The sequence below is a fragment of the Ctenopharyngodon idella genome, chromosome 4 (genome assembly GCF_019924925.1).
Source record: "Ctenopharyngodon idella isolate HZGC_01 chromosome 4, HZGC01, whole genome shotgun sequence".
NCBI classification, from domain to species: Eukaryota; Metazoa; Chordata; class Actinopteri; order Cypriniformes; family Xenocyprididae; genus Ctenopharyngodon; species Ctenopharyngodon idella.
Genome location: NC_067223.1, coordinates 10744033 through 10769325, shown reverse-complemented (window position 1 = coordinate 10769325; position 25293 = coordinate 10744033). Strand labels below are relative to the sequence as shown.

The following is a 25293-nucleotide window of genomic DNA, read 5'->3' as shown; positions in this document are numbered from 1 at the left end:
CAAGTAGCTTACCCGGTGCCAGCTATTTTCAAAATAAAAGCCTCACAAAAAACTCCCCCTCAGGCTTAAATGGATGGATTGATGAATGCAGCACAACTGTTTTCAGTATTGATAATGATAAATGTTACTTGAGCATCAAATCAGCATATTATATTGATTTTTGAAGGATCATGTGACACTGAAGACTGGAGTAATGATGCTGAAAATTCAGCTTTGCCATCACAATAATAAATTACATTTCAAAATTCAATCCTAATATTTCACAATATTGCGGTTTTTATTGTTTTTGATCAAAGAAATACAAATAATAAATTGCTAATATGGATATTCAAGATCTTTTCTACAGACAGAAAATGTATCTATTCTAATAGTACTTTATAGAATAGAATAGAATGTGCCTCTTATACACCGATCAGGCAAAACATTATGACCACCTTCCTAATATTGTGTTGGTCCCCCTTTTGCTGCCAAAACAGCCCTGACCCACCGAGGCATGGACTCCACTAGACCCCTGAAGATGTGCTGTGGTATCTGGCACCAAGATGTTAGCAGCAGAACTATTTAAGTCCTGTAAGTTGCGAGGTGGGGCCTCCATGGATCGTACTTGTTTGTTCAGCACATACCACAGATGCTCGACTGGATTGAGATCTAGAGAATTTGGAGGCCAGTCAACACCTCAATCTCGTTGTTGTGCTCCTCAAACCATTCCTGAACCATTTTTGCTTTGTGGCAGGGAGCATTATCCTGCTGAAAGAGGCCACAGCCACCAGGGAATACCGTTTCCATGAAAGGGTGTACATGGTCTGCAACAGTGCTTAGGTAGGTGCTACGTGTCAAAGTAACATCCACATGGATGGCAGGACCCAAGGTTTCCCAGCTGGACATTGCCCAAAGCATCACACTGCCTCTGCCGGCTTGCCTTCTTCCCATAGTGCATCCTGGTGCCATGTGTTCCCCAGGTAAGCGACGCACATGAGCCGGCCATCCACGTGATGTAAAAGAAAACATGATTCATCAGACAGGCCACCTTCTTCCATTGCTCCGTGGTCAAGTTCTGATGCTCACGTGCCCACTGTTGGCGCTTTCGGCAGTGGACAGGGGTCAGCATGGGCACCCTGACTGGTCTGCAGCTATGCAGCCCCATACGCAACAAACTCCGATGCACTGTGTATTCTGACACCTTTCTATCAGAACCAGCATTAACTTCTGGAGCTACAGTAGCTCGTCTGTTGGATCGGACACACGGGCCAGCCTTTGCGCGCCACATGCATCAATGAGCTTTGGTCGCCCATGACCCTGTCGCCGGTTCACCACTGTTCCTTCCTTGGACCACTTTTGATAGATACTGACCACTGCAGACTGGGAACACCCCACAAGAGCTGCAGTTTTGGAGATGCTCTGAACCAGTCATCTAGCCATCACAATTTGGCCCTTGTCAAACTCGCTCAAATCCTTATGCTTGCCCATTTTTCCTGCTTCTAACACATCAACTTTGAGGACAAAATGTTCACTTGCTGAATAATATATCCCACCCACTAACAGGTGCCGTGATGAAGAGATAATCAGTGTTATTCACTTCACCTGTCAGTGGTCATAATGTTATGCCTGATCGGTGTAAGAAAAGACACTGGTCTGACCATGTGACAAAGCTGATATGCTGTAAATTAGTCTTCTCATTAATCGGTTTAGTGCTTTCAGAGCTTCCTCCTGGATGATGTGTCTGCCTGGGAAAGGCCTTCTGGTTGATCTGGTAAGAGACAGTCACCAGTCAAACAAACCAGTGTCGAAATGTTACTCTGTGGCCCAAATACAGAGACCTGTAAAGCCGTCCACTGTCTTTTTAGGGTTTCATTCTGATTACAAGATGATGCTCTTTCTGTAGAGAAGCTCCTAGTCTGAAGACTGTTGTAATTCCTTAAAAGCAGTTGTACTGTAATGAAATTGAGCTCACTGCTGCTCCAAGTCTCGGGACATTGGGTGCTCAGGGCCCAGGAGGTGAATCCTTATGTCTGCAGCTCTCTGGAGCAGATCCTGCCCCTGTCTCCTCTCCACTCTACTGCAGCGACACAACAACACTTTACCTGCCAGACAGCATCAAATAGACAAAACACATTTTACCTTCAAATCAGAGTTTCTAAAGTTGTGATTCATCTCGGAGCAGCTTGCTTTGGTTCAAAGCTTTTCATGAAGAATAGGCCTCTGAAACCAAGGCCACTTAAAAAGTGGGAGGTCATTGTTGTGTTCAAGCAACTATTTAGTCACTCACCAAGCTTCATAAGAACGACAGAAAGGTTGTGTTGCGTGGAGGGAAGTTGCAATGTCCGAGCCTCTGTCTCTCTAGTGCTTACAGCATGGCGGTACAGTTCAACAATTCTCCTCTGTGTCCATCTAAAAGTGCAAATCAAGCCAGTGACCTTGAATAAACCATGAAATAAAATGATGTGACCTTGAGGTTTTATGACAGATTGAGGTAACTAAGCATTACACAGAAGTCAATCTCTTACTCTGCATTAGTTTGAGCACTGGCCCAAAGATCTGCAAGCTGCTCCTCCACTTCTGCTACCAGAGGATGATCATGGCCATACCAGCGCCTCCTGCTGGCCAGTGCAGCTTGGAAGCATCTCTCAGCAGTCTTGGTCTCACAAAGACTCAACCTTAAAGGGTTAGTTCACCCAAAAATGAAAATTCTGTCATTAATTATTCACCCTCATGTCATTCCAAATCTGTAAGACCTTCGTTTATTTTCGGAACACAAATTAAGATATTTTTAATGAAATCTGAGAGCTTTCTGCCCCCCCATAGACCAACGTAATTCCCACTTTCAAGGCCCAGAAAGGTAGTAAGGACATAGTTAAAATAGTCCATGTGACTACAATGGTTCAAACTTAATGTTATGAAGCAACTAGAATACTTTTTGTGCGCAAAAAAACCCAAAACAAAAATAACGACTTTATTTCACAATTTCTTCTCTTCCGTGTCAGTCTCTGATGCTGTTAAAATTAAAATGTTATTTAATTTAATAATTCTTAAATTAAATTAAATAATTCTTACATTTATTTAAATAATTCTAAATTCAAAATTAAATAAATTAAATTTTTGTTAAAACTTTTTCACACTTTTTTTGTCTTACTTGTGAATGGCCTTCAGCAGCATGGCTGCGCCTTCAGCACAAGGATGGACAGAAATGTATCTAGAAGAGCTGATCTCTTTGAAAAGCCCTGGCACTGCATATAGCCGTCCATCCGCCAGCAATGCCAGACACAGACGACAAAGCAGCTGTCCTGTGAGAGCAGATTGGAGCTACCAAATATGTATGCTTGACAAAATATAACTTGCTTGTCTTTTTATAAAAGTTATGTAAATTGCAGGATGAAATATGAAATACATGTTACCAACTATCAGTTTGACCTCTGCGCTGTCAAGATGGGTTACTGTAAGAGACCTGGCAGTCTCAAGTGCCTTGTGGCAATACATCTCTGTGTCTTTCGGCAGATGCCTCTGGACATAAAGCTCTGCCAGCATATGATGCACTTTGAGCAGTAACCTCATACTGTCACTATCCCACTCCATTCCCTGTGGAGGAAACCATGAAAACAGAATGAAACCTTACATAGAGTATAATCCGTTTTTTTGAATGCATACAATTTCTGATGATGATTATGGCTTATCATATAACAGACAGTGTCTTGTATTATTTTTACCTTTTGGAAAATTTGATCTGCTTTTAGTAGCAGCTCCTCAGCTTTCTGCATCTCACCCAAACAGAGCAGAACTTTAGAGCAGAATAATGATAATCGCAACACACTGCTGTGATCTGGAGGGTGAGCGTCTAAGAAAGACCAGGTGAACGTAGTTAACATATATCAAGAAGTGATAGTTATGCCCTAATTTCTGCTTTTTTGTGTGTATGGTCTATGTGGCAAAGGCAGAAGCTGATTTTTATTTGATTATGATAATAAAAATAGTCAGTTTTACCATTAAGACACTCCCAAGTCTGAGCCATCAGATTCTGGAATGAAGTCACAGGGTCAAATCCTCTCTCCCTTAGTAGTGTCCAATAATGTACAACATCAATTGTCATCTGTGGGTATCGCTTCAGGCTGCTTGACAAAAACTCCATGGTACTATGAAAAAGATGGAGATATGATATCTATCATACATGTCTGTATGATAAGCATCAGTGTTGACTGAGATATATACAATTTATTTTATTATGGACTGAAAACACAATGCCTGCATTAGCAAAATATTTTCTACTCAAAGATAAATTCTAGTTATCGTACGCTGGATCGCAAAGGAAGTCATGCAACTCCTTGAATGAACCGGTTTGCTTGAGATGCCAAGGAATCTCTTCCATCTTTCTTGCCCAGCTACAAAGCTCTAAACTGGACTTCTGAAAAAACTTAGCAAGGATCTGATGGCAGGAATTATGACCTCCCATATCTGAAAGTAAAAGAGACAAAAGCACAAGTGTGTGAACGCACTGGAAATGCCTGTTTTACTAAAAGGAAACTATATTACTCTTCAAAAGTGTTTGTACTTTATTTCAAGAAATCCTAGTGTCAGATGACGACACGTTGCTACTGAAAAAGTTTTTTTAATTATTTTATTTTTTTACTAATTATTTTTTTTTAATTAAAAATGTTTAATTTAATTTAATTTAATTTATCAATTTTCGGCTACTCAAAGCAACTATTTTTTGGCAAGGAATGAAATATAATAAAAAGGAATAAGTTCAAAGATCGATTCTCGACTCGAGGTCCTTTGCCAATCCCATTACCCTCTCTCCAACCCATGCTTTCCTGTCAAATATCTATACTTTCCTGTCTAATAAAGGCACAAAAAAGGCCAAAAACATAACTAAAAATAAGAATATAACATAAAACCATCCTCACCATGCAACAACAGGTTCATAGCCTGGCTGAGGGACTGATGCATGATGGTCAGAAGACCATTGGCTTTCTCCTGAACCCAAGGCCAAAAAGCAGAGCGCAATCGGACCCATTCCAAAACCTCGACTCTCAGCTTACCACAGTAACCCAGATCTTCCAGCAAAGCCAGAACCTGAGCCTCAGTCAGGCCAGCACGAGACACATGAATGAGGCAGAGTGTGTCCCACACCCATCCTGAGAGATCTGTAGAGAGAGAGAGAGGAAAAAGAAATGCTTATTAGCTATAACTAATGAAATATGAAAGTCAGGACAAGCATGGTTTTATATAATAAAGTACTAAATGACATACCCTCCCTGAGTGATGTAGTGTTTGTATGAGTCTCAGCGACTTCTGTTGGAGCAGTTCTGCTGAAATCTTTTACCCAGCGATGTATGACCTTCACCCAGAGCTCTGGAACTGAATCGGCTTCTACATACTCCTGCAAAAGCTCCATCTCTTCCTCTTTCTCCCTCAGCACTGCACACGTCCGTAACTCTGTGCCAATGATTGCTAAAAATGCAGGCAAGTGGCACTGCTTGTTATGCATGATTCTTTGCAAAACACTGGTTGGCAGCTCCTTGTAAGGTAAAGCCAGATGTCTGAGCAAAATGCTCCGCTGAACACTAGGATCGGAGATATGAGGACAGTTGAGAATCTGGACATCGCTTCTGCTGGTGAGACTTTTGTAAGTGAGGTCAGTGAAGGTTGTTGTGATGATCATTTTACAATAGGGAGGCAGAGCATCTGGCAGCCACCGTAGTTCCTTCACCTGGAGAACAAAATACAGAAATGAAGTGTTAAGTTAAAGACAACTTGCTAAAGCAAACTACGCAGGGGACTGAAAGATCACCTCTTGCTTTGAGAGTCCAAGTGTTTCTGTCAGAAGGTCAATACCATCTACAAGAAGAATACAAGGCCCAAGATTGGCTGCTGCAGCAAATGCCTGGACCGCTCGATGGAGGTACTTAAACTCAATGGCGTCCTCCCAATCTGGAAAATCACCTACAGAAACAAATTAGGTGAAAAATGTTATAGTATTTGATGTTTATTTATGATGATCTAAAATAGGGGTTCTCCAATCTGGTCCTCGATCCACTTTCCTGCAGAGTTTAGCTCTATATCTTGATCAAATTTGCCTGCTTGTAACTTTCTAGTAATACTGAAGACCTTGATTAGCATGTTCAGGTGTGATTGATTAGGGTTGGAGCTAATGCTGCGTATCATTTACCACAGAAGATGGATGTCGAAGCTAGGAATGATGTCACACCCAAGTTGACCACCTTCTAGTAGGTTGGAAAACTAAGATGGAGGTGTCAAGGCAAACATTTGTCATGCTTGCTCTTTCAGAATGCAAACACATATAAAAGCAGTGTTTTTCCCAGATGATGGCAAAGTATCATGTCCACAAATAGAGGTTGGATAGTACCGTGTGCACCCCTGAGTTTATTGAGACACAGAAAAACAGAAGTGCTAATAAACAATATATTACTACAGTTTCTACGGCTGATGAGCTGAGCAACCATATTGGATTCTGAAGTCGGGGTTGTTGCGGATCCCCAGAGTTTCCCAATTGCAACTCTGACTTGAGGGGGCATTCCAGTTAAAAGTTCCTACTGGCAACTAGGAATTTCCCACTTCAGAGGACAAATGGAACACAACAACTCTGCAGGAAAGTAGACTTTGTGGGCCAGAGTTGAGAACCCCTGCTTTAAATCATGATTTAGATTATTTTTTTCTCTCTTTGCCTGGTCAGGCCAGTAGTCCAGATTTCTTAGGCATTGTTTCCACCTGGTATTAAGATGCATTTTGGTCGATCGGATCACAAGTGGACGAGGGAGACATACCCATTTACACATGGTAATTTAATACGTCTTTTGTCTACTTACAACCATGTCTGTCCTGATTTCTTCAAGGGGAGGGTCTATGGGTGGGTAAATGTATGGGGATTTTCAGATATTTAGATCTAATGGACTAAATAAGCTCGCACAATTTACATATGATCGCTACCGGAGACAACGGAAAAACATATAGAGAGCATCAGCTCTCCTTTCTGCTCTGATAGCTGCAAGACCGGCTGAACGCAGTGAGTGCGAGTTAGAAATCATTGTTCTTGGTATGTTTTTCATCTTCAAACCCAACTTTTTTGGTTTTCAGCCGACAAAGTTTAAATCCCGTCTGGCTAGCGTGCCTCCCATAATGTTTGCGTGTTAGGTCAGTAGACGGAGAGTAGGCGGTATTTAGTGGCTGTTCGAACACATTTGACCAAATGACCCAGACAGCAACATAATGTGGCCCAGATCCGGCCCACATCTGGTACATGTGGATTACACGCAGACCAGATGTGGGCAGGATCTGGGCCGACACTATGTTGCTGTCAGGGGAGCGTTTACACTACATAAGCAATCCGGTCGAATGAGTTTTCAACTACCTCTGGAAGTGGTCAAAAGTGGACAAGCTCATAACGTTTACACCTGTATTTAGCGTCGTCCACCAGTGATCCGATCGTCCAAAACGCATTTTAATACCAGGTGGAAACAGGGCCTTAGATTAGCTTCTTACTACTGCCCACACCCTCTCCCAGAAAACGAATTTACATGTAAAATATAATTATTTCAAAAATAATATTTTTCACACATAATTTTTTTGTATTTATTAAAGAATCTCCAAGAGTCATGAACACACTTCTGCTGGAAAAATGAGGAAATTTACCATAATGTGCTCTTCGAAGTTGAGCAGTACACTGTCTGAGCATAGACCTGACATCAGTGCTGGATATGCTGGTTCCACAGAAGTGTGGGATGACTAGAAAATCAGGATTCTGTCGGCAGAAGGTCCGCAGCCACCACGCTGCCAGAGTGGATTTCCCACAACCCCTTTCACCACATACCAGTAAGATAGACTTCTCTGAGTCTTTCTGGTCAATATCACTGAAAGCAAACAATAATTTGACCTATAACATAATATCAAACACAGTTTGCATGCTTTATTTGGTTTTTATCTTCTTACCGTGTGAAATGAGCACCTGGATTTCTTGAGTGTGTCTCAGATTTTGCATTATGGGTTATAGAACGCAGAAATTTGTTTAATGCATTCAGTATTTCTGTGGTGGGTACAGAGGGCACAAACCAGTCACACAATCCACGTGCATGGCTCTCATGGTAATGCCGATCGAATGAATCCTGCCATCCTAAAACAAATCAATTCAAAAAATCTTATTTTAACCTACATATTCTGTTTTGAGGTCTGAGAAACCCAGAGCTCAAAACCCAACTCAAAAAAGCATACTTAACATTGAAGTACCAGGTTGATACTTTTCTTTGGGTTTTGATTAGGCCAGAAAAATAATTAATATAAAATAAAAATAGTTCAAAATTACTAGTATTACATAGTCTCTGAGACCCAAATTTGACCACAATTATAGGTCTACCTGAGATGGGATGTTTTGGATCCTCATGAAATTTACAAATGACTCCTTCCCAGTCCACCTTTATCATTTCTTCAAGTTCATGAAGGTTTCTGAAGAATCTGTCACACAGTGGTAAGAAAAATAAGTATATATATATATATATATACATATATATATGTGAAAATGTGAAAAATGTTAACAAAATAAGAGAGATCATATAAAATGCATGTTATTTTTTATTTTGTACTGTCCTGAGTAAGATATTTTTCATAAAAGATGTTTACATATAATTCACAAGACAAAAAAATAGCTGAGTTTATTAAAATGACCCGGTTCAAAAGTTAACCATTGAGTGAACCATTGATTCTTAATACTGTGTGTGGTTACCTGGATGATCTACGACTGTTTTTTTGTTTTGTGATGGTTGTTCATGAGTCCCTTGTTTGTCCTGAGCAGTTAAACTGAGCTCTGCTCTTCAGAAAAATCCTCCAGGTCCCAAAAATTCTTTAGTTTTCAAACATTTTTTGCATATTTGAACCCTTTCCACTTAGGGACTCAAACACAACTATTAAAAAAGTTTCAAACATTCACTGATGCTCCAGAAGGAAACACGATGCATTAAGACCCGGGGGGTGAAAACTTTTTGAATTTGAAGATCAAGGTAAATTGTACCTAATCTGTCTTCCGGGAAACATGCAAGTATCTTCTGTTGCTTCCGAAGGGCAGTACTAAATGAAAAAATTTGATATGTAAACAAAATAAGAAAAATTTGGACATCTTCATCCTGTTCAAAAGTTTTCACCCCCCATCTCTTAATGCATCGTGTTTTCTTCTGGAGCATCAGTGAATGTTTGAACCTTTTTTAATAGTTGTGTTTGAGTCCCTCAGTTGTCCTCAGTGTGAAAAGATGGATCTCAAAATCATATAATCACTGCTGGAAAGGGTTCAAATATGCAAAAGATGCTTGAAAACTGAAGAATCTGCAGGGCCTTGAGGATTTTTCTGAAGAACAGAGCTCAGTTTAACTGCTCAGGACAAACAAGGGACTCATGGACAACCATCACAAAACAAAAAAACAGTCGTAGATCATCCAGGTAACCTTGGATTTATTAAGAACCAAGGGTTCACAAACTTTTATAAGGGGGTCATTTTAATAAATGTAGCTTTTTTTTGTCTTGTGAATTATATGTAAACCTCTTTTATGTAAAATATCTTACTCAGGACAGTACTAAATAATAAAAAAAAAACATGCATTTTGTATGATCTCTCTTATTTTGTTACAATTTTTTACATTTTCACAGATTCTGCAAGGGGTTCACAAACTTTCAAGTGGTACTGTATGTGTGTGTGTGTGTGTGTGTGTGTGTGTGTGTGTGTGTGTGTGTGTTCAAACCTGACAGGAAGACAATGATTTATGATCCTTCTTTTTAGATCTCTCATTCTCTGTCTCTCACTTTGGCTTTGATTGGATAGCATGTTCAAGAAGATACGCATTTCATCACTGCTGTCATCCTCCATGTCCTGTGGGGTATAGTCTTTAAAATAAAAGAAGCAGCTTTTGTGGTTGTCAATGAAGGCTGCCTTGGTGATCTCCAGCTCTGTCAGGCTACAGGTGCGATACTCGTCCTCCATGACCCAAGGGTATCCAGCCTTTGCAGCAACATGCAAGTTCCTAGCCACCTCAGACAAAGAACATGGTCCAATATCAGACTGAGAACCGTTCTCCCTTGGCAGACATTGTCCATAGCTGTATCCAAGAAGACAGATGAAAAAAGATGAGCGGTCGATGAGATCCAAACTGATTTTCAACTGCTGGTCGAAAAGATCAGGCTTATTCATCTGATTTCCATCATTGTCATATTTATAATCCCTTTCTTGTTTGCTTCGCTGTAAGTCCACAGGTCTGAAACAGGTGCCTCTTGTCTGGCAAAGTGTATCTAGATGGGGAAACACCTTTGCTTTCAGGTAAGACAGCTCTTCTTGAAGATCACCTGGAAAATAGCACAGGTAAGGCTGAAGAGGAAACACCAGGTATAGGCTGTCAGAAGCTCCCATCATTTTTTCTTGGATGTTTATTCCTTGCATTTTTAGTGTGTGACCATTTCGAAAATATGTACATTCATTCAACAGAGAGAGAGAAAAAGAAATGCTCAAATATTAAAGGGTACACAAGTAAAAAAATATTTTAATGCTTTAATCTCTCCATTACTAAAAATTCCAGTCAACATAAAATAAGTAAAAAAGAGAAATGAGTGTATCTTTAAGTCAAACAATCCTATCGGGACTTTCTTAAAGTCTACAAAATCATGTCAACAACCTGTTGCTAAGGTAACCGTAATTATAAGTTTAATCTGATTCTGAATCACCTAGTTCCTTTTCCCCCGACCCGCTCAAGGCAGTAAACAAAACCCACACCGTCCCCAGACCAGCTGTTACAGTCTATGACAAAATCCTCATATAACGCTCGCTCGATGAATTGACATCCCGTCGAGCCAATCAACGCGAGCCACGATCGGAACGTGTAAAATCGGACATGTAAGGCGGTGATTGGGCGACACCGGCTGCGGATCGCTCTCTGATTGGTACGGTGTTGTGCGTGGGGTGCTGTGATTGGCTCGTGACGGCTGAGCACAGCCCTAGAGTGCAGGAGTTTATAAAGACGATTTCTCGCTCTCTGTCCACGCACTGCAAGAGTCCATCGAGGCGTTGAGGGAGCAGCAACAGCAGCTCAAGGCGTTAATCTGCTATTGAGTCTCATTAATAAACTGTTTTTTTTTTTTTCTAAAATATGAGGCGACTGTGGATTATCGGTCTCCTCTGTACACTGTTGGCTTTCGGTGAGTATGTTTTATTATTAAATAGCCATGAAGTGCAGCGTTATGCAGTTTGCTGTCTTTGAACTTGACAAAGCTTCAGTGAGTGTTTGCAGTAATGCTGCTGTCTTTGTGTGCTTCCTCTTTCTGCCATATAAGCATTAGTATTATATATTCAGTTTTTTGATAATACTTTATTTGTAGATAATGTTAACGCTTCCTAAATAGATGAATGATTCAGAACAGGAAATAAAACCTGGAGAGTGGATTTGACTTGCATGTGCTTCTGGAAGTTTCCTTAGATTGAAATGGCCTTCATATAATATTTAGATGCCGTTTAATAATGATACAGTTATATGGTGCTTTAAAATGACAAATTGCATTGAAATAGTTGGGCTAGTAATGTACGATGAAAATACCTAATAATATAGTCATATAAGACAAATTGAACAGTGTAGTCTAATTTCACATTTAAAGGAATTGATTCAGCTATCTTGAACCATGTGAACTGTCACATCAAGGCCTTAAACTGCCTAACTGAGATCTTCTGAATTAAAAACGTGCATTTGCACACAAATCAAAAGCATTTTGCACATTTCAGAGCCTTACCTTGGCATTTTTAATTAAATTTCACATCACAGATATTCATTCATGTAAAATGAACATCCTTGCTGGGCACAAAAGGGTTTTTGCTGAGCAAATATACTTAGGAATTAAGTTAGAAAACTTGTGATCCAAATAAGAGTGGTATTTTGGTGCTGTGTGCTGTTATATCATTGTTATTAACACCATATGGCTTTAAAGTGCTTTATCACCAACATCACATTCACATTATTTGTGGTTTTTTTTTGCTATCTTTGTTTTGCATAATTGCAGCATCTGTGAAAGCTGATGATGACGTTGACGTTGACGGCACAGTGGAAGAGGACCTTGGGAAGAGCAGAGACGGATCCCGCACAGATGACGAGGTTGTTCAGAGGTCTGTATGGACTTGAACTGCACTTGACTGAACATTTATTTTCAAGATCAAGGAAAATTACTGTGACCCTTCATTTAGACTCGGATCTTAAAGTATTCTTAGCTGCAAGTTGTTTATCTCTTACGAAGTTACATTTGGATATATTCACTTTAAGCTCCTCACAAAGACCATAAGTGATCCCCAATGGGGTTTGAACATCTGGTTGATGCATTTATGTGTCTTGTTCCACAATACCCAAGGGTAAATGGTAATAAGTCCCCAGAGGAACCAACATGTCACAAGCATCCTTTTCACTCTCCCATGATTTCGTTTCTTCTCTAACAGGGAGGAAGAAGCCATTCAGCTAGATGGTTTGAACGCCTCACAAATTAAGGAAATTCGCGAAAAAGCAGAAAAGCATGTATTCCAGGCGGAAGTGAACAGGATGATGAAACTGATCATCAATTCTCTGTATAAGAACAAGGAGGTGAGTATTGGAGGTATTAGAAGATAGTTTTAGTCTCTGTTCGTCATGGTTTGAGGCTTCATATTTATTCATTTTTCATCCTAAAGATCTTCCTTAGAGAACTGATCTCTAATGCTTCCGATGCCTTGGATAAGATCCGGTTGTTGTCCCTGACCAACGATGATGCCCTTGCTGGAAATGAAGAGCTTACAATTAAAATCAAGGTGTGTTAAAAATGAGCCCTAAGACTCACCATTTCTGATCAACCCCGTCTACCGAACCTACAGTACTGGAAATTTCCAGTGGAGAGAGAGAAATAGCATCACTTATACATTTGCATTGCAAAAGGAATTCAAAAGTGTGTGCAGCAATTTGAGGAGCATTTCTTTCCTCTAATTTTCATATCTTAATTTTGATGCTCAGCACCTTGTTTAATTATGCAAATGATTACATTTTTATTTATTTGTTCATTTAGTGAAGTCTAGTATCTCTTAAATATATTTGATTAAATTATGGTTTAAGTTTTCAGGGAATTTTATTACACTGCAAACACTTTAGAAGAACTGTTTAACAGTCAACCCTGTATCTATTTTAGAGTTTTAATCTAAAGCAAATTTAAATTGCTTGTTAGTCGCCATGAAAATAGCCAATGAAGTTGGCATGGCGTTAAAACTCTAACCAACTAGTCAATATTTTTTACTTGATTTTTATCAAGGTTATTCAATATTTAGTCCTGTGTCTTTTGTTTTCTCTCACCAGTCCGACAAAGAAAAGAACATGCTTCACATCACTGACACTGGTATCGGCATGACCAAAGAAGAACTGGTGAAGAACCTTGGTACCATCGCCAAGTCCGGAACCAGCGAGTTCCTCAACAAGATGACTGAGATCCAGGATGACAGTCAGACCACCTCTGAGCTGATCGGTCAGTTTGGTGTGGGCTTCTACTCTGCTTTCCTTGTGGCTGATAAGGTCATCGTCACCTCCAAACACAACAACGGCACCCAACACATTTGGGAATCTGATTCCAATGAGTTCTCCGTCATTGAGGACCCTCGTGGTGACACTCTGGGCAGAGGCACCACCATTACGTAAGCAGCTGAACTTGAAATGTCTTAAATGTGTAGGTTGTGACATGTTATAACTAAAGTCTCGTTTCATCAGGTTGGTGATGAAAGAGGAAGCTTCTGACTACCTTGAGCTGGAGACCATTAAGAACCTGGTGAAGAAGTACTCTCAGTTCATCAACTTCCCCATCTATGTATGGAGCAGCAAGGTCAGTGTGTCCACCGAAGAAGTTCACCAGTAGCTTAACTAGCTGTAGGACTTCATTTACTCATCGATTTGTGTCATTTCTCAGACCGAGACCGTAGAGGAGCCCATTGAAGAGGAGGAGGCTGAGCCAGAGAAGGAAGAGACCACTGAAGATGAGGCTGAGGTTGAGGAAGAGGATGAAGACAAGGACAAACCAAAGACTAAGAAGGTAACGTAATATGTGAATAAATTTCAGCAGGAACATATCTCATTGATTTCGATGAGAACGATTTCAATGATTCCTCACTCCCTTCAGGTGGAGAAGACCGTGTGGGACTGGGAGCTGATGAATGACATTAAACCCATCTGGCAGAGGCCTGCAAAGGAAGTGGAGGAGGATGAATACAAAGCCTTCTACAAGACCTTCTCCAGGGTGAGTGAACCTGTGCTTTGCACACAATTAATCAACTCTTATGATCCTCTGTGGCCTCTGGGATTAATTCAAGTGTAATTCTGCTTTCATTCAGGACACGGAGGAGCCCATGTCACACATTCACTTCACTGCTGAAGGCGAGGTCACCTTCAAGTCCATCCTCTTCATCCCTGCAGCTGCACCCAGAGGTCTTTTCGACGAGTATGGGACCAAGAAGAATGACTTCATCAAGGTAATTTTGATAACCTTTAAATGGGAAAAAAACACATTGTTATGTTGTAGTTTTGAGTTATTAACTGCACCTAATTTGGTTCTTTTCTCCCAGCTATTTGTGCGTAGAGTCTTCATCACCGATGACTTCCATGACATGATGCCCAAGTACCTCAACTTCATCAAAGGCGTTGTAAGTGCTGCTGGCTGTCTCTTTTTAAGTCTAGCCATTATGATATTCAGGACACACTGAAATTTCTGTGACAAACCTTTTACAATCCTAGTTCTGCATATCTTGTTTGCATTGCATTTCCATCAGAAGTGATAACCTTCCTGCGTATTGGCTCATTAGTGAAGAGCACTTCCATTATTGAGCAGATTGCACGTGTGCAGTAACGCAACATCTTGTTAACAATAAAAATGTTAACAATACATTGGAGGGTACAAATGTGCTTTTATTTTGCAAAAATAGTGTTTGAAATAAACAAATTGTAACATTTTCAACAAATTTATTTAATACTTTAACCCAGGAATAATCAGTGTTGATACTAATAGTAAAATTAAAAATAATTTAAATAATTTAATTGAAATAACTTAATGTTGCCTTAGCAACTAACTGAAATGTTTAAATTGAAGTACTAAAACTCAAATAAAAAGTAAATGAAAGCTAAATAGAAATTAAAAAATGACAATAATATAAATGGGGAATTATTAGCTTTTTTTTTTTTTTCCCCATATAGATGACTTATTTAAAAAATATTTCAAACATTTTATATTGTATAGTCATACCAAGGCAGAAAGATAGATGGTGTAATCACTTAAATAAAAATAAAAAAAAAATAAAAAAAAAAATATTTTTTTTCGTTTTAAGTTTCGGCCAATAATTATAATGAATGTTTGATCTCATCTCTCAGGTGGACTCTGATGATCTACCTCTGAATGTGTCCAGAGAAACTCTACAGCAACACAAACTGCTCAAGGTGAGCTTGTGTTACTCAAAGCAACATTGATTTGTTTTGCTAAATTATATTATACATGCTGTGCAGGCAATTTTGAATTGCTTTCAAAACTCTTGTTGGTTCCTTCGTTCTGTAGGTCATTCGTAAGAAGCTGGTCCGTAAGACCCTGGACATGATCAAGAAAATCGCAGAGGAGCAGTACAATGACAAGTTCTGGAAGGAGTTCGGCACCAACATCAAGCTGGGAGTTATTGAGGATCACTCCAACAGAACTCGCCTGGCCAAGCTGCTCCGCTTCCAGACCTCCCACAGCGAGACTGTGCTGTCTAGTCTGGAGCAGTATGTGGAGAGGATGAAGGAGAAGCAAGACAAAATCTACTTCATGGCTGGAACCACCAGGAAGGAGGTGCTTAAATGTTTTTACTTTTAACCGTGTTTACTAAGGTACTACATTTCTCTTTCTGTAGTAACATCTTATATTGCATCTGGTTTTAGGCCGAGTCTTCTCCATTCGTGGAGAGGCTTCTTAAGAAAGGATATGAGGTCGTCTACCTGACAGAGCCAGTGGATGAGTACTGCATCCAGGCCCTGCCCGAGTTTGACGGCAAACGCTTCCAGAACGTGGCGAAGGAGGGTGTGAAGTTTGACGAGAACGATAAGGCCAAGGAGAAGAGGGAAGCTTTGGAGAAAGAGTTCGAACCCCTCACCACCTGGATGAAGGACAAGGCCCTGAAGGACAACGTATGATTATTTCCTTTGTTTCCTTGTATTGTTGCATATTATAAGCTGACTTTCTTGTAGAAGTGGCAGATTAATTGAAACAAGTTTGTCCTTGTGTTGTTTCAGATTGAGAAGGCCATTTTGTCCCAGAGGCTGACCAACTCTCCATGCGCTCTGGTTGCCAGTCAGTACGGATGGTCAGGAAACATGGAACGGATCATGAAAGCCCAGGCTTACCAGACAGGAAAAGACATTTCCACAAAGTACGTCCTCTGAATAAGTCTTAAACACACATATACAGCTTCTAATGACAGTCACTTTAGCAACTGCATAGCAATAACCTGGCAACCATTAACAACATCTTAAGGTGCGGCAAAGACTTTATATACAGAAAGATTGTGCACTCGTATTACTATGAATTGGAGAAAGTGCAGCGCGTAATATGGCAGAATAAGTCCCGCCTTCTAATTAAAAGAGCCAATCGCTGATTAAGGCATTGCATCACTCCAGTTACCTTTAGAAGCTCCGGTTCCTATAGAAACAGCATTTTGTGCAGTCCCATGCGCGTGTCTCAGAACACTGACTGTTTGTCTTGATTCGAGCGTTTAGAAACACAATTTATGAGACAGTTGTTGTTTCATTGGTGACTTCAAATATAAAAAATTTAATCACAAGCTTGGCAAACAGTTTGAGAATTTGATGTTTCCCTATTCAAAGTGATAGGAGCTGCACTTGCATGCCTGAGAGGCGTTTCAAAGATGGCCGCCGAGTGAAATGACTTGCCTCAAAGGGACTTTGGGTGCGGTCTCAAGCGTAATTTTTGTGAAACATCGCTGACAAAAAAGCAATTTTCTATTGTCAGTAGTGTAGCAATGTATAAAGCAATGCTCAATCCAAGCCACTTTCTTTCAGTCAATCGCCATATGATCGACTTGAACCCGCTACGGAAAATGTGTGTGGAAATCTTTCACCCTCACATGAAATTTCCGATTGCATGGATTCCTATTGAAATGACTGAATTTTGCCCATTAAAATTGGCGAAACGTTGGTAAATGTGACCACACCTTTAGAATTGTTCTGACAAAGCAATCCACAACTTCTTGGCTTGCTATGTGAAAATGGAAAAATGCTAATATTCTACACATTATTACATTTACCTGGTCAAAAACTAAGTAAACCCATTTTCTCATTCTAGTTATTACGCAAGTCAAAAGAAGACATTAGAAATCAACCCCAAACATCCTCTCATCAAGGAGATGTTGAGGAGAGTCAAAGTAAGTCAAACATCATTCTGATTCAATTCACTTTTATTAAATCTGCAAATTGAGTTCAAATGGTCTGATGTACTGTGCTTTGTCTCATAGGAAGACGCCGAGGATCAGACAGCTGCGGATTTAGCTGTAGTGCTCTTTGAGACGGCCACACTGCGATCTGGCTACCAGCTCTCAGACACCAAAGCATACGGAGAAAGAATAGAGCGCATGCTGCGGCTCAGCATGAACGTGGACCTCGACGCACAGGTACACACACAGTCGAGCACTGGTAATACGAAATGGAGATGTTCAAATGAAGTTTGGCTCATTATCCTGTTACCATGTCCACAGGTTGAGGAGGAGCCAGAGGATGAACCAGAAGAACAGACAGAGGAAGCAGAGGCTGAGGAGGAGGAGGAGGAGATCCAGGCAGATGAGGCAGAAGAAGAATCAGTGAGTGTGGAAACAGTCACTTACACACCCTCATGTTGTTCCAAACCTGTTTTTTCTTTTGTGAAATGCAAATGGAGAATTTAAGAGGGTTATGTTTTATTTTGATATTCCAATTTAGACATTTTACTAAGTAACTTTGCAACTACATGTCATTTAACTCTCATTAGAGTATTGGTAGACTAGGTTAGGTTTAGGGTTAGTAGAATAAGTTGACATGAACTTGCAAAGTTACTTAGTTTAGAAGAATCTCTAAAGTGGACTACTGAAATAAAGTGGTTTGAAACTACATGAGAGTGGCAAAACGGGAGGACTGTCCTTTTATCATTTGAGATGCTGTTCCTTATGTCCCGATATGTCTTAACACACGTACTTCTGTGTTTCAGGATACCACAGGCAAAGATGAGCTGTAAAGTGTAAATCTGGGAGGGCTGGGGTGTCGGACTGTGATGCAGAACGAATATGGCGATCTCAGCTGGTTGTCTTTTCTCTGCGGGTGGGTTTGGGGATAGGAGCTGTTTTTTTTTTTTTTTTAAGGCGCTGCGTTTGTGTTTGAGATTTCTTTTCTTTTTTTTTTTCTTTTTTTTACATTCCTCCATGATTGTAAATTTGTTAATATTTAACTGACCCAGTTGTGGAGTGCTGACTCCTGTCCACAGAACTATTAAATGTTTCCGAAAAAGGACCTTGTGTGTGCAATTCTTCATGTTGCCTTGTTTTACCCATTTTTACAGACTCCCTTCAAAATAACAGGATTCTGTTTGGGGTGTTTTTAGTTTATTTTTGTAATATTTAGTTGCCAAAATAGTACTGTCCAACATAAAATTGCCAACTCCAAACTATTGTCTCAAGGTGAGGTGACCTCAGTTTGAATTCAGAGATTCAGTCTTATGGTCGTACCAGGGTGAATGATCCTGTGGGGTCTGGGATAAACCATTTCTCCCAGAGGTCCAGATGTACACAGGGGTAGACCCAGGGCTTGAAGCGGCCGTTCCAGTGCAGTAAGTGTGCCTCTTTGAGGAAGGACCTGGGATAACGGGCATCAGGACTCCAGCCTTCATAGAACGCAAGAACAGTGTTTAAATTTACATTACTGCAAATATAAGTTCACAATTTTTCACATTTTCTCTTGAGAGACATTGTGACGTTCAAGAGCCAGATTGACAAACCTATATTTTGCTTTTGTACACTACTGTTCAAAAGTCTGGGGTAAAAACGGCAATATTGTGAAATATTACAATTTAAAATTTTTTTTTTGTAATTTATTGCTGGTAAAGCTGAATTTCCAGCATCATTACTCCAGTTTTCAGAGTCACATGATCCTTCAGAAATCATTCTAATATGCTGATTTGCTGCTCAAGAAACATTGCTTATTAGTGTTTGAAAACAGTTGTGCAGTTTAATATTTTTGTTTGTGTTTTTGCAAGAAATTAACTCCAAACATATGAAATATATTTTAATATTTTTATCATGTATATAATAACTGACTGGTAAATTCTTGTGTGTACTCAAGTACTGCTGTGCATATATATATCTTATATACAAATATCTTAAAAGTGTTCAATGTTTTAAGTACTTCTTAGATTTAATCAACACAAGTATGGTTTAATTTGCATTGCAGCATAATGGACAATTAATAGGGAGTGATTGTTTTCCAAAGTAACTGAAATACATAAATTGAGTCAAATAGAAAGAGTGAAGAGATCTAAAATAAGTCATTACTCAGTGAGATTTGGCAGAAAAAAAGTCAGTTACCCAGGTGTCTGACATGCCACAGTGGATCAATAGTTGTGTATTTATCATGAAAGACGATCAGCATTGGAGGGGTGGCCACACCCCCTGCCACAGCACTGCTGTACAGGTTCTCCCTAAATTTACATGAAAAAGAAAGAAATTTGTTTCTACTGAACTAATTTTATCTCTTAAAATCATTAATTACAACTCATTATAAACCATTATATCACCTGACATTCTTAGCCATCCATTTCTCAAGCTGTTTAGTTATCTTTTGCTTTTTCCATTCGCCAATGTCTGCCACAAAAACACCTGGATTAAAGGAGCAGTCGCTGGGGTTGATGCCCAACTCTCTGACTTCCTCTTTGCGGTAGTCCAGAAAGCCCATATAGGTTGTCTGTGAGAGGCAAGTGTGTTTTGATGAAATGAAAGAGAAAAATGATTAACCATATCCAAAATACTATCACATACATCCAGAAACACCCACCTGCATCCCCACACTGCGCACCATCTCGTGTGTGGCGGGCAGATCGCAGTCTGAGGCGAACGCAGCAGCGTGCCCCGCTTTCAGTTTTATGTTATACAGTTCTTGTATATCTCCTGTAAGCCAGATATACAAAAAATAATTCATTATCACAGTGACTATTGGAGTGAAGTGGTTTTATTTCATGCACTTGACATATGAGATCATCCTCCAGTGAGTATAAGTGTAAGGTTAGTATCAATTTCAGATGGATTTCACCTTGTACTATGACATCATCATCCAGGTAAACAATCCGCTCGTGATTTTCAATGGCAAGAAGTGGCAAGTAGAACCTCACAAAGTTTAGCTGCAACACCAAAGAAACCAGGATTGAGAAACAAGTCTATGATGGACCTACAAGATCACTTACACTACTTGGCCATAAGTCTGTCAGCACCACCCACAGTCAATGTTTGTCTAAGAAAAAGACATGACTGTATGATTGATTTAATGCGCCTGTTATTTTAGGGTGTAGCTGGAGAGAAGGGGGTGCCTACCTACATTTGGTCATGTAGTGTACTAAAGTGATCACACCAGTTAGAAATAATGAAGAGTTTACCTAAAGCTTCAACTGTACATAAAAATACACAGAAGAACAACAGAACTCACAGGGTGCAGCAGTTCTGGTCTGGACGAGTCCGGACTGACTTTCCCCTTCAATACCATCGGATTGAACTCCAGGATCTTGTATCTGATTTTTCTCAGCTTGGTCTTCTCTATGTATTCCCTGTTTTTGAGTCCAGAGAGAATACTGATTAAGGCATTTGGGAAAATAATTATTGATTGAGCATGTCTCTCACCCGCCTTAGGAAAACTGAACAGTGGGCGATATTCATTTAAGCAGATAAATAGAGGAGAAATATGGCAAAGTCATTTTGATGCGCCACAGTTCCTGCTGCCAGCAGGTGGCGCTTTGACTATTACTGTATATTGCTAAGCAGATGTCTTCAGGTCAGGACTACTATAAAACATGTGAAGTTTGGAGCAGATCAGACATTGTATGCCTGAGTTACAACAACTTCCTGTTTCGTGGCATTAATCGCATACATTAGCACTTAGCCAAGTGTTGCATGATTTAATGTGTTTCTAGTATGTTTGGTACTTCATGGCATATTTAAATGTGTTTCTGGGAGTGAATTATTGTGCAAAGCATGCCATTTCCTGTTGTCAGCAGGTGGCACTATGACTACCTGAATATTGGCATAGAGAGTCTTCAGGTCAGGACTCTAATGAATCATGTGAAGTTTGGGGCAACCGCCACGGACACGCCCTTCAGTGAAAAGTCAAGATCTTCGCAATTTAACGTCACAAAGGCCTTTAGATTAGAATTACCAAATATGACCTTGATCTGATTAAAGCTCTAGGAGGAGTTTGTTAAAGTACAACGTCTGGAAATGGCAAAAACTGCAAAAAGTTTGCAGAGAAAATTCAAAATATCTCACTTCCTGTTAGGTTTACAAATTTTGCACCCTGGGGCTTTTTTGTAGGTATTGGGCTGTTACATCTGCCTACCGATTTTCATATCTGTACGTGAAATGTAGGAATGTCTGAAACCCATATCAGATGTAAATTTTCACCACTTCTGATGCGTGTGCAAAGTTTCATGAGTTTTCGAGCATGTTTACGCCCTCAAAAATGCGATTCATTTCGGAGAAGAAGAAAAATTGACTCAGCAATTACAATAGGGTCCTCACACCATCGGTGCTCGGGCCCTAATAAATAATCTAACCTCACAAGGGAGGAGAATATGCTTCTCATAGCTTTTGTTGTTGATGTCAAATGATAATTGTCTAATTAAACACTCTAGGATTTTGACGCATACAAGTTTATGTTAATACTACTTTATATATTCGATTTTAAAAATATTTTTATTGACATTTTGTGCAATAAACTACTTAATGTGTTTGGTCACCACTAAAATCTGTTTTGTGAAGCAAAACCAGTTGAGAAACACAGTAAGTGGCAACAGCCATCAGAATGTGGTATATTTGCATCAAAGGTCAAAGGTTAGACCTAGCACCTTATTTTTTTGATGGCATCTCTCAGGGTAACTATGTAGAAGAAAACACTTGCACGACTGTTGCTGTAGACACTGTTGATGGTGGCCATGGAAGCACCAATACGCTCCTCTGAAGCACAGATCACCACAGGAATGTCAGTGTCCATCTCTTTCTCGTCCTCCATACCCATTTTGGCCTCATCTTTCTTGAGCACTGCATAAACCACAATAAAATCAATATGTAACAAACCAAGAACATGCGTATACTTGCGTATCAGTGCCCTGCATGTGTACCTGAATACTTGGGCAGCGTCTTAAGTCTGGTCTTGTTGTACAGAAGAGCAAAAGCCACAAGGACGAGCAGAATGAGGAGCCCACGATTGACTGGCACACACACACACACACACACACACACACACACACACACAGAGAGAGAGAGAGACAGAGACAGAGATTGCAACTATTTAAAATGCTGTACTTTATAAAAGGATGACCACTAGAGGTCACTGTAAGACTTTGACTAAGACTAAGACATTTTTTTCTCATCCCTCATTTAAAACGGTTCATAATAATCATAAAATGTAATAATAATCATAATAATTCATAAAAAATAAGCATTAGTATCTAACGAATAGTCAACTACCATTTGTACTAGTCAGCAGTGTTGTTGATGTTAACTAAAACTACTAAACTATTGTTTTTGTAATTGAAATAAATCTTAAATAAAATATAAATATTAGATGAAAAATATTTTTTGAAAATAAGTTTGTTGAAATACCAAAATTTCTTAAATTATTTCTTAATAATTTAATTTAATAATTTCTTAAACTGAAATAAATATAAATTAAATCTATATAAAAGAGCAAAATGACAAAAACAACATATCAAAGTTAATAAAACGTAAACTAAAATTAAAATATAATAATAAAAGCTAATTCAAAATATGAATAAATACTATAATAATATATAAATTTTATTAAAATATCACTGCCAGTCAGACAAAAAGGTGTCTGAACTTTCTTTGCGGGAAGTTATTGCTACAACAGTCCAGGCTGAGGTCAGCTGACAAAGAAAAAATAAACATCTGTGTATTTTGTTGCATTTCATTCCTTGACTAAAGCAAAACATGTCTTTACTACCTCCTGTCAAGACCTTAGTAAAACTGAGGAAAAAGAATAGGAAATGATTGCTTAAACTGACCAAATCTGTTTAAAAAGAAACAGTTTCTATCATTACAATACCATAGCATTTATTATTAATAATGTTAGGGGAGAGGATAATATGATTCAAATAATGACTCAAAACTACAATAAAGGCCTGCAAATATAAAGTTAAATCTTGCTTTAGTAAATGTGTTCTGAGTGGGATTTCCAGAGACCCCGCTATACATCACATTTATGGTTCCGAATCTGTCTGGTTACCTCATTTGCTCTGGGACGACCAGTGGGACTGACCCCTCCTCCACCACATACACACACTGGACACATTCCAGTTTTGCAGGACAGCAGCGCAAAAACGAAGCACTAAACCATCACCGTGCGCTCTCAGATCACTGATATCAGTTATCCATGAGATTTCACAATGAGAATGATCTAATATCTTGTACGTAAGACTTTAGTTTTGTAGCAAGAGTCTGATTCGGAGTGTGACTCATACACTGGCCTTGGATGTTTTTCCATGTATTATGAAACAGTGATGCAATAAACAACTGAAACACAAAACTTGCATGTTACTTACTTTTCCTCAACAAAGCCATTTTTCCCCATCAGCATCTGCAAACGGAGAGAAAGAATGAGATGGATCACAGATATTAAAATTGTTTCATACTTGGAGATGGATTTTGTTTTGTTAAAATTAGAAAACAAAAATGATTACTTTAAAATATTAGGGCTTTCACTGTAAAATTTGAAATGATAATACGGAATCATTTAAAAATGATCCAATAATTTGTATTAATTATTATTAAAAGTTCAGTAATATTGTTTACAATTATTAAAACATTCAATTATTGTTATATTATATTTATAATGAGCTAAAAGGAAATTTAAAAGGTTTAATGAATCCTTACTTTTTTGGATAATGTCATCCCAGTTTTTTGGTCATGTTTAGGACACATTTCTAAGTGGATTTTGGGTCTCTTGAGGCTCTTGCACACATGTGGGACTGTTTATCGGGAGTCTCCTGGCCTTTCCTTCCTGGTGGCATTCTTCACTAAGCCTTAAACTCAAGAGTTATCTATTTGATTCTTTTCTCTCCACATTTAAGATCACATTTTCAAAGGCCTCCAAACACAGAGAAAACTTACTCTGGCTTTGCTAAAAATGAGCAAGAAACCAAGTGTACAAAACATTAAGTTAAGCACACCTTGAGCTCTTATTGTGTTGATTTATTTAGGAATTAAATTATATTTAAAAAGCTCTCACATGCCACCTACATGTACAACTTCTTGTCTTCTTTCTTAGACAGGGGCTATACTAGACAATTTATTGTAATAATTACCGTGGTCAGTGAGTTTGTGTGGCTTTCAGATTTTAAAAGCTTAAATGTAAGAACGACATCGACTGAAACGACAAAAACTGATGTCACCGTATCCCTCAGACAGTTCGTGCCAAGGCAACAAAACTCCATTAATAACAATAACAAACATTATTAAATCAGCAACAGGCCATTAGATAATGTATGGATACGGATATAGTTAACATTATTCTAAAACATAAACCTTATAGAGAAAGAGCTGGAGGAGTTTCTCCATGTCTGAACACCGTAAAGAAAGTGTCGCAAAATAGGTTTTCAAGTCTTAATAACGGACACACATTCAAATATCACTGATAGTTTTCATAAAAGAGGCGAGTCTGTGTAAGTAAAACTTAGCGGTGCGGACGGGGCAAAATAAGAGCAAAAACTCGCTTGTCATCGATTTACATTGAATTGTTTATACTATTTCCCACTTACCAGTTTCCAGAAGTCGCGCGTTGTTCATTTATTCTGTACGGCGCGGTGGAGTGGGCGTGGCCAACGCACGAGCCTTCAAGCTAAACTCGCGGATGCTCCGTGCTGCTTTTCCTTATCCTCACGAGACCCAGCAATGCATTTTTTGTTCAGATTTCTTCCTAATATCTCTCTAAAATCCACACACGCCACTGTGTTGAGTCTTATTGTTTCTTACAGGGGACGTCCCGTGCA

General features: G+C 39.2%; 3 protein-coding genes across 5 annotated transcripts; 1 reads left to right on the top strand and 2 right to left on the bottom strand.

Annotated features, from left to right (window-relative positions):
• Positions 1 to 253: 253 nt before the first annotated feature.
• Positions 254 to 10857, bottom strand: ttc41 (tetratricopeptide repeat domain 41). The gene is made up of 16 exons (XM_051890065.1): positions 10705 to 10857; positions 9732 to 10329; positions 8360 to 8457; positions 7939 to 8119; positions 7642 to 7859; positions 5783 to 5934; positions 5242 to 5701; positions 4896 to 5135; positions 4284 to 4443; positions 3976 to 4124; positions 3702 to 3829; positions 3393 to 3573; positions 3131 to 3281; positions 2505 to 2654; positions 2267 to 2388; positions 254 to 2081 (listed from the first exon to the last, which is right to left on the bottom strand). Exons 2-16 carry the CDS (start codon positions 10175 to 10177, stop codon positions 1948 to 1950), a joined length of 2970 nt encoding a protein of 989 aa, XP_051746025.1. The 5' UTR covers positions 10178 to 10329; positions 10705 to 10857; the 3' UTR covers positions 254 to 1947.
• Positions 10858 to 10973: 116 nt separating this feature from the next.
• Positions 10974 to 18539, top strand: hsp90b1 (heat shock protein 90, beta (grp94), member 1). The gene is made up of 18 exons (XM_051890068.1): positions 10974 to 11175; positions 12028 to 12130; positions 12455 to 12596; positions 12683 to 12799; positions 13335 to 13666; positions 13740 to 13851; positions 13936 to 14058; positions 14146 to 14262; positions 14357 to 14494; positions 14588 to 14665; positions 15387 to 15452; positions 15568 to 15837; positions 15927 to 16172; positions 16278 to 16414; positions 17347 to 17425; positions 17516 to 17671; positions 17756 to 17857; positions 18241 to 18539. The coding sequence occupies exons 1-18, from the start codon at positions 11127 to 11129 to the stop codon at positions 18265 to 18267; spliced, it is 2394 nt and encodes a 797-aa protein (XP_051746028.1). The 5' UTR covers positions 10974 to 11126; the 3' UTR covers positions 18268 to 18539.
• On the bottom strand, positions 18417 to 25248 carry glt8d2 (glycosyltransferase 8 domain containing 2). 3 transcript variants are annotated; one of them, XM_051890086.1, is made up of 10 exons: positions 25063 to 25248; positions 23848 to 23882; positions 22405 to 22494; positions 22132 to 22324; positions 20721 to 20838; positions 20331 to 20418; positions 20076 to 20188; positions 19819 to 19985; positions 19610 to 19722; positions 18417 to 18909 (listed from the first exon to the last, which is right to left on the bottom strand). In XM_051890086.1, the coding sequence occupies exons 2-10, from the start codon at positions 23864 to 23866 to the stop codon at positions 18743 to 18745; spliced, it is 1068 nt and encodes a 355-aa protein (XP_051746046.1). In that variant the 5' UTR covers positions 23867 to 23882; positions 25063 to 25248; the 3' UTR covers positions 18417 to 18742. The 3 variants fall into 3 exon arrangements, with proteins under 3 accessions (XP_051746046.1, XP_051746047.1, XP_051746048.1); XM_051890087.1 differs by lacking the exon at positions 25063 to 25248 and adding an exon at positions 24179 to 24575; XM_051890088.1 differs by lacking the exons at positions 23848 to 23882; positions 25063 to 25248 and adding an exon at positions 23532 to 23672.
• Between the last annotated feature and the right edge of the window lie 45 nt (positions 25249 to 25293).

Excerpts from the sequence above, each read along its gene's own strand:
- ttc41 (XM_051890065.1), bottom strand. The coding sequence starts at position 10,177 with ATGAATAAGCCTGATCTTTTCGACCAGCAGTTGAAAATCAGTTTGGAT. Across the intron at positions 8,458-9,731 it reads AATCATTGTCTTCCTGTCAG|ATTCTTCAGAAACCTTCATG; the intron begins GTTTGAACACAC and ends ACTGTGTGACAG. Across the intron at positions 2,389-2,504 it reads AGTGCTCAAACTAATGCAGA|ATGGACACAGAGGAGAATTG; the intron begins GTAAGAGATTGA and ends TTGCACTTTTAG.
- hsp90b1 (XM_051890068.1), top strand. The coding sequence starts at position 11,127 with ATGAGGCGACTGTGGATTATCGGTCTCCTCTGTACACTGTTGGCTTTC. Across the intron at positions 13,667-13,739 it reads GGCAGAGGCACCACCATTAC|GTTGGTGATGAAAGAGGAAG; the intron begins GTAAGCAGCTGA and ends TCGTTTCATCAG. Across the intron at positions 14,495-14,587 it reads AGAAGAATGACTTCATCAAG|CTATTTGTGCGTAGAGTCTT; the intron begins GTAATTTTGATA and ends CTTTTCTCCCAG.
- glt8d2 (XM_051890086.1), bottom strand. Across the intron at positions 22,325-22,404 it reads GACGCTGCCCAAGTATTCAG|TGCTCAAGAAAGATGAGGCC; the intron begins GTACACATGCAG and ends TGGTTTATGCAG. Across the intron at positions 18,910-19,609 it reads GTGGCATGTCAGACACCTGG|GCTGGAGTCCTGATGCCCGT; the intron begins GTAACTGACTTT and ends CGTTCTATGAAG.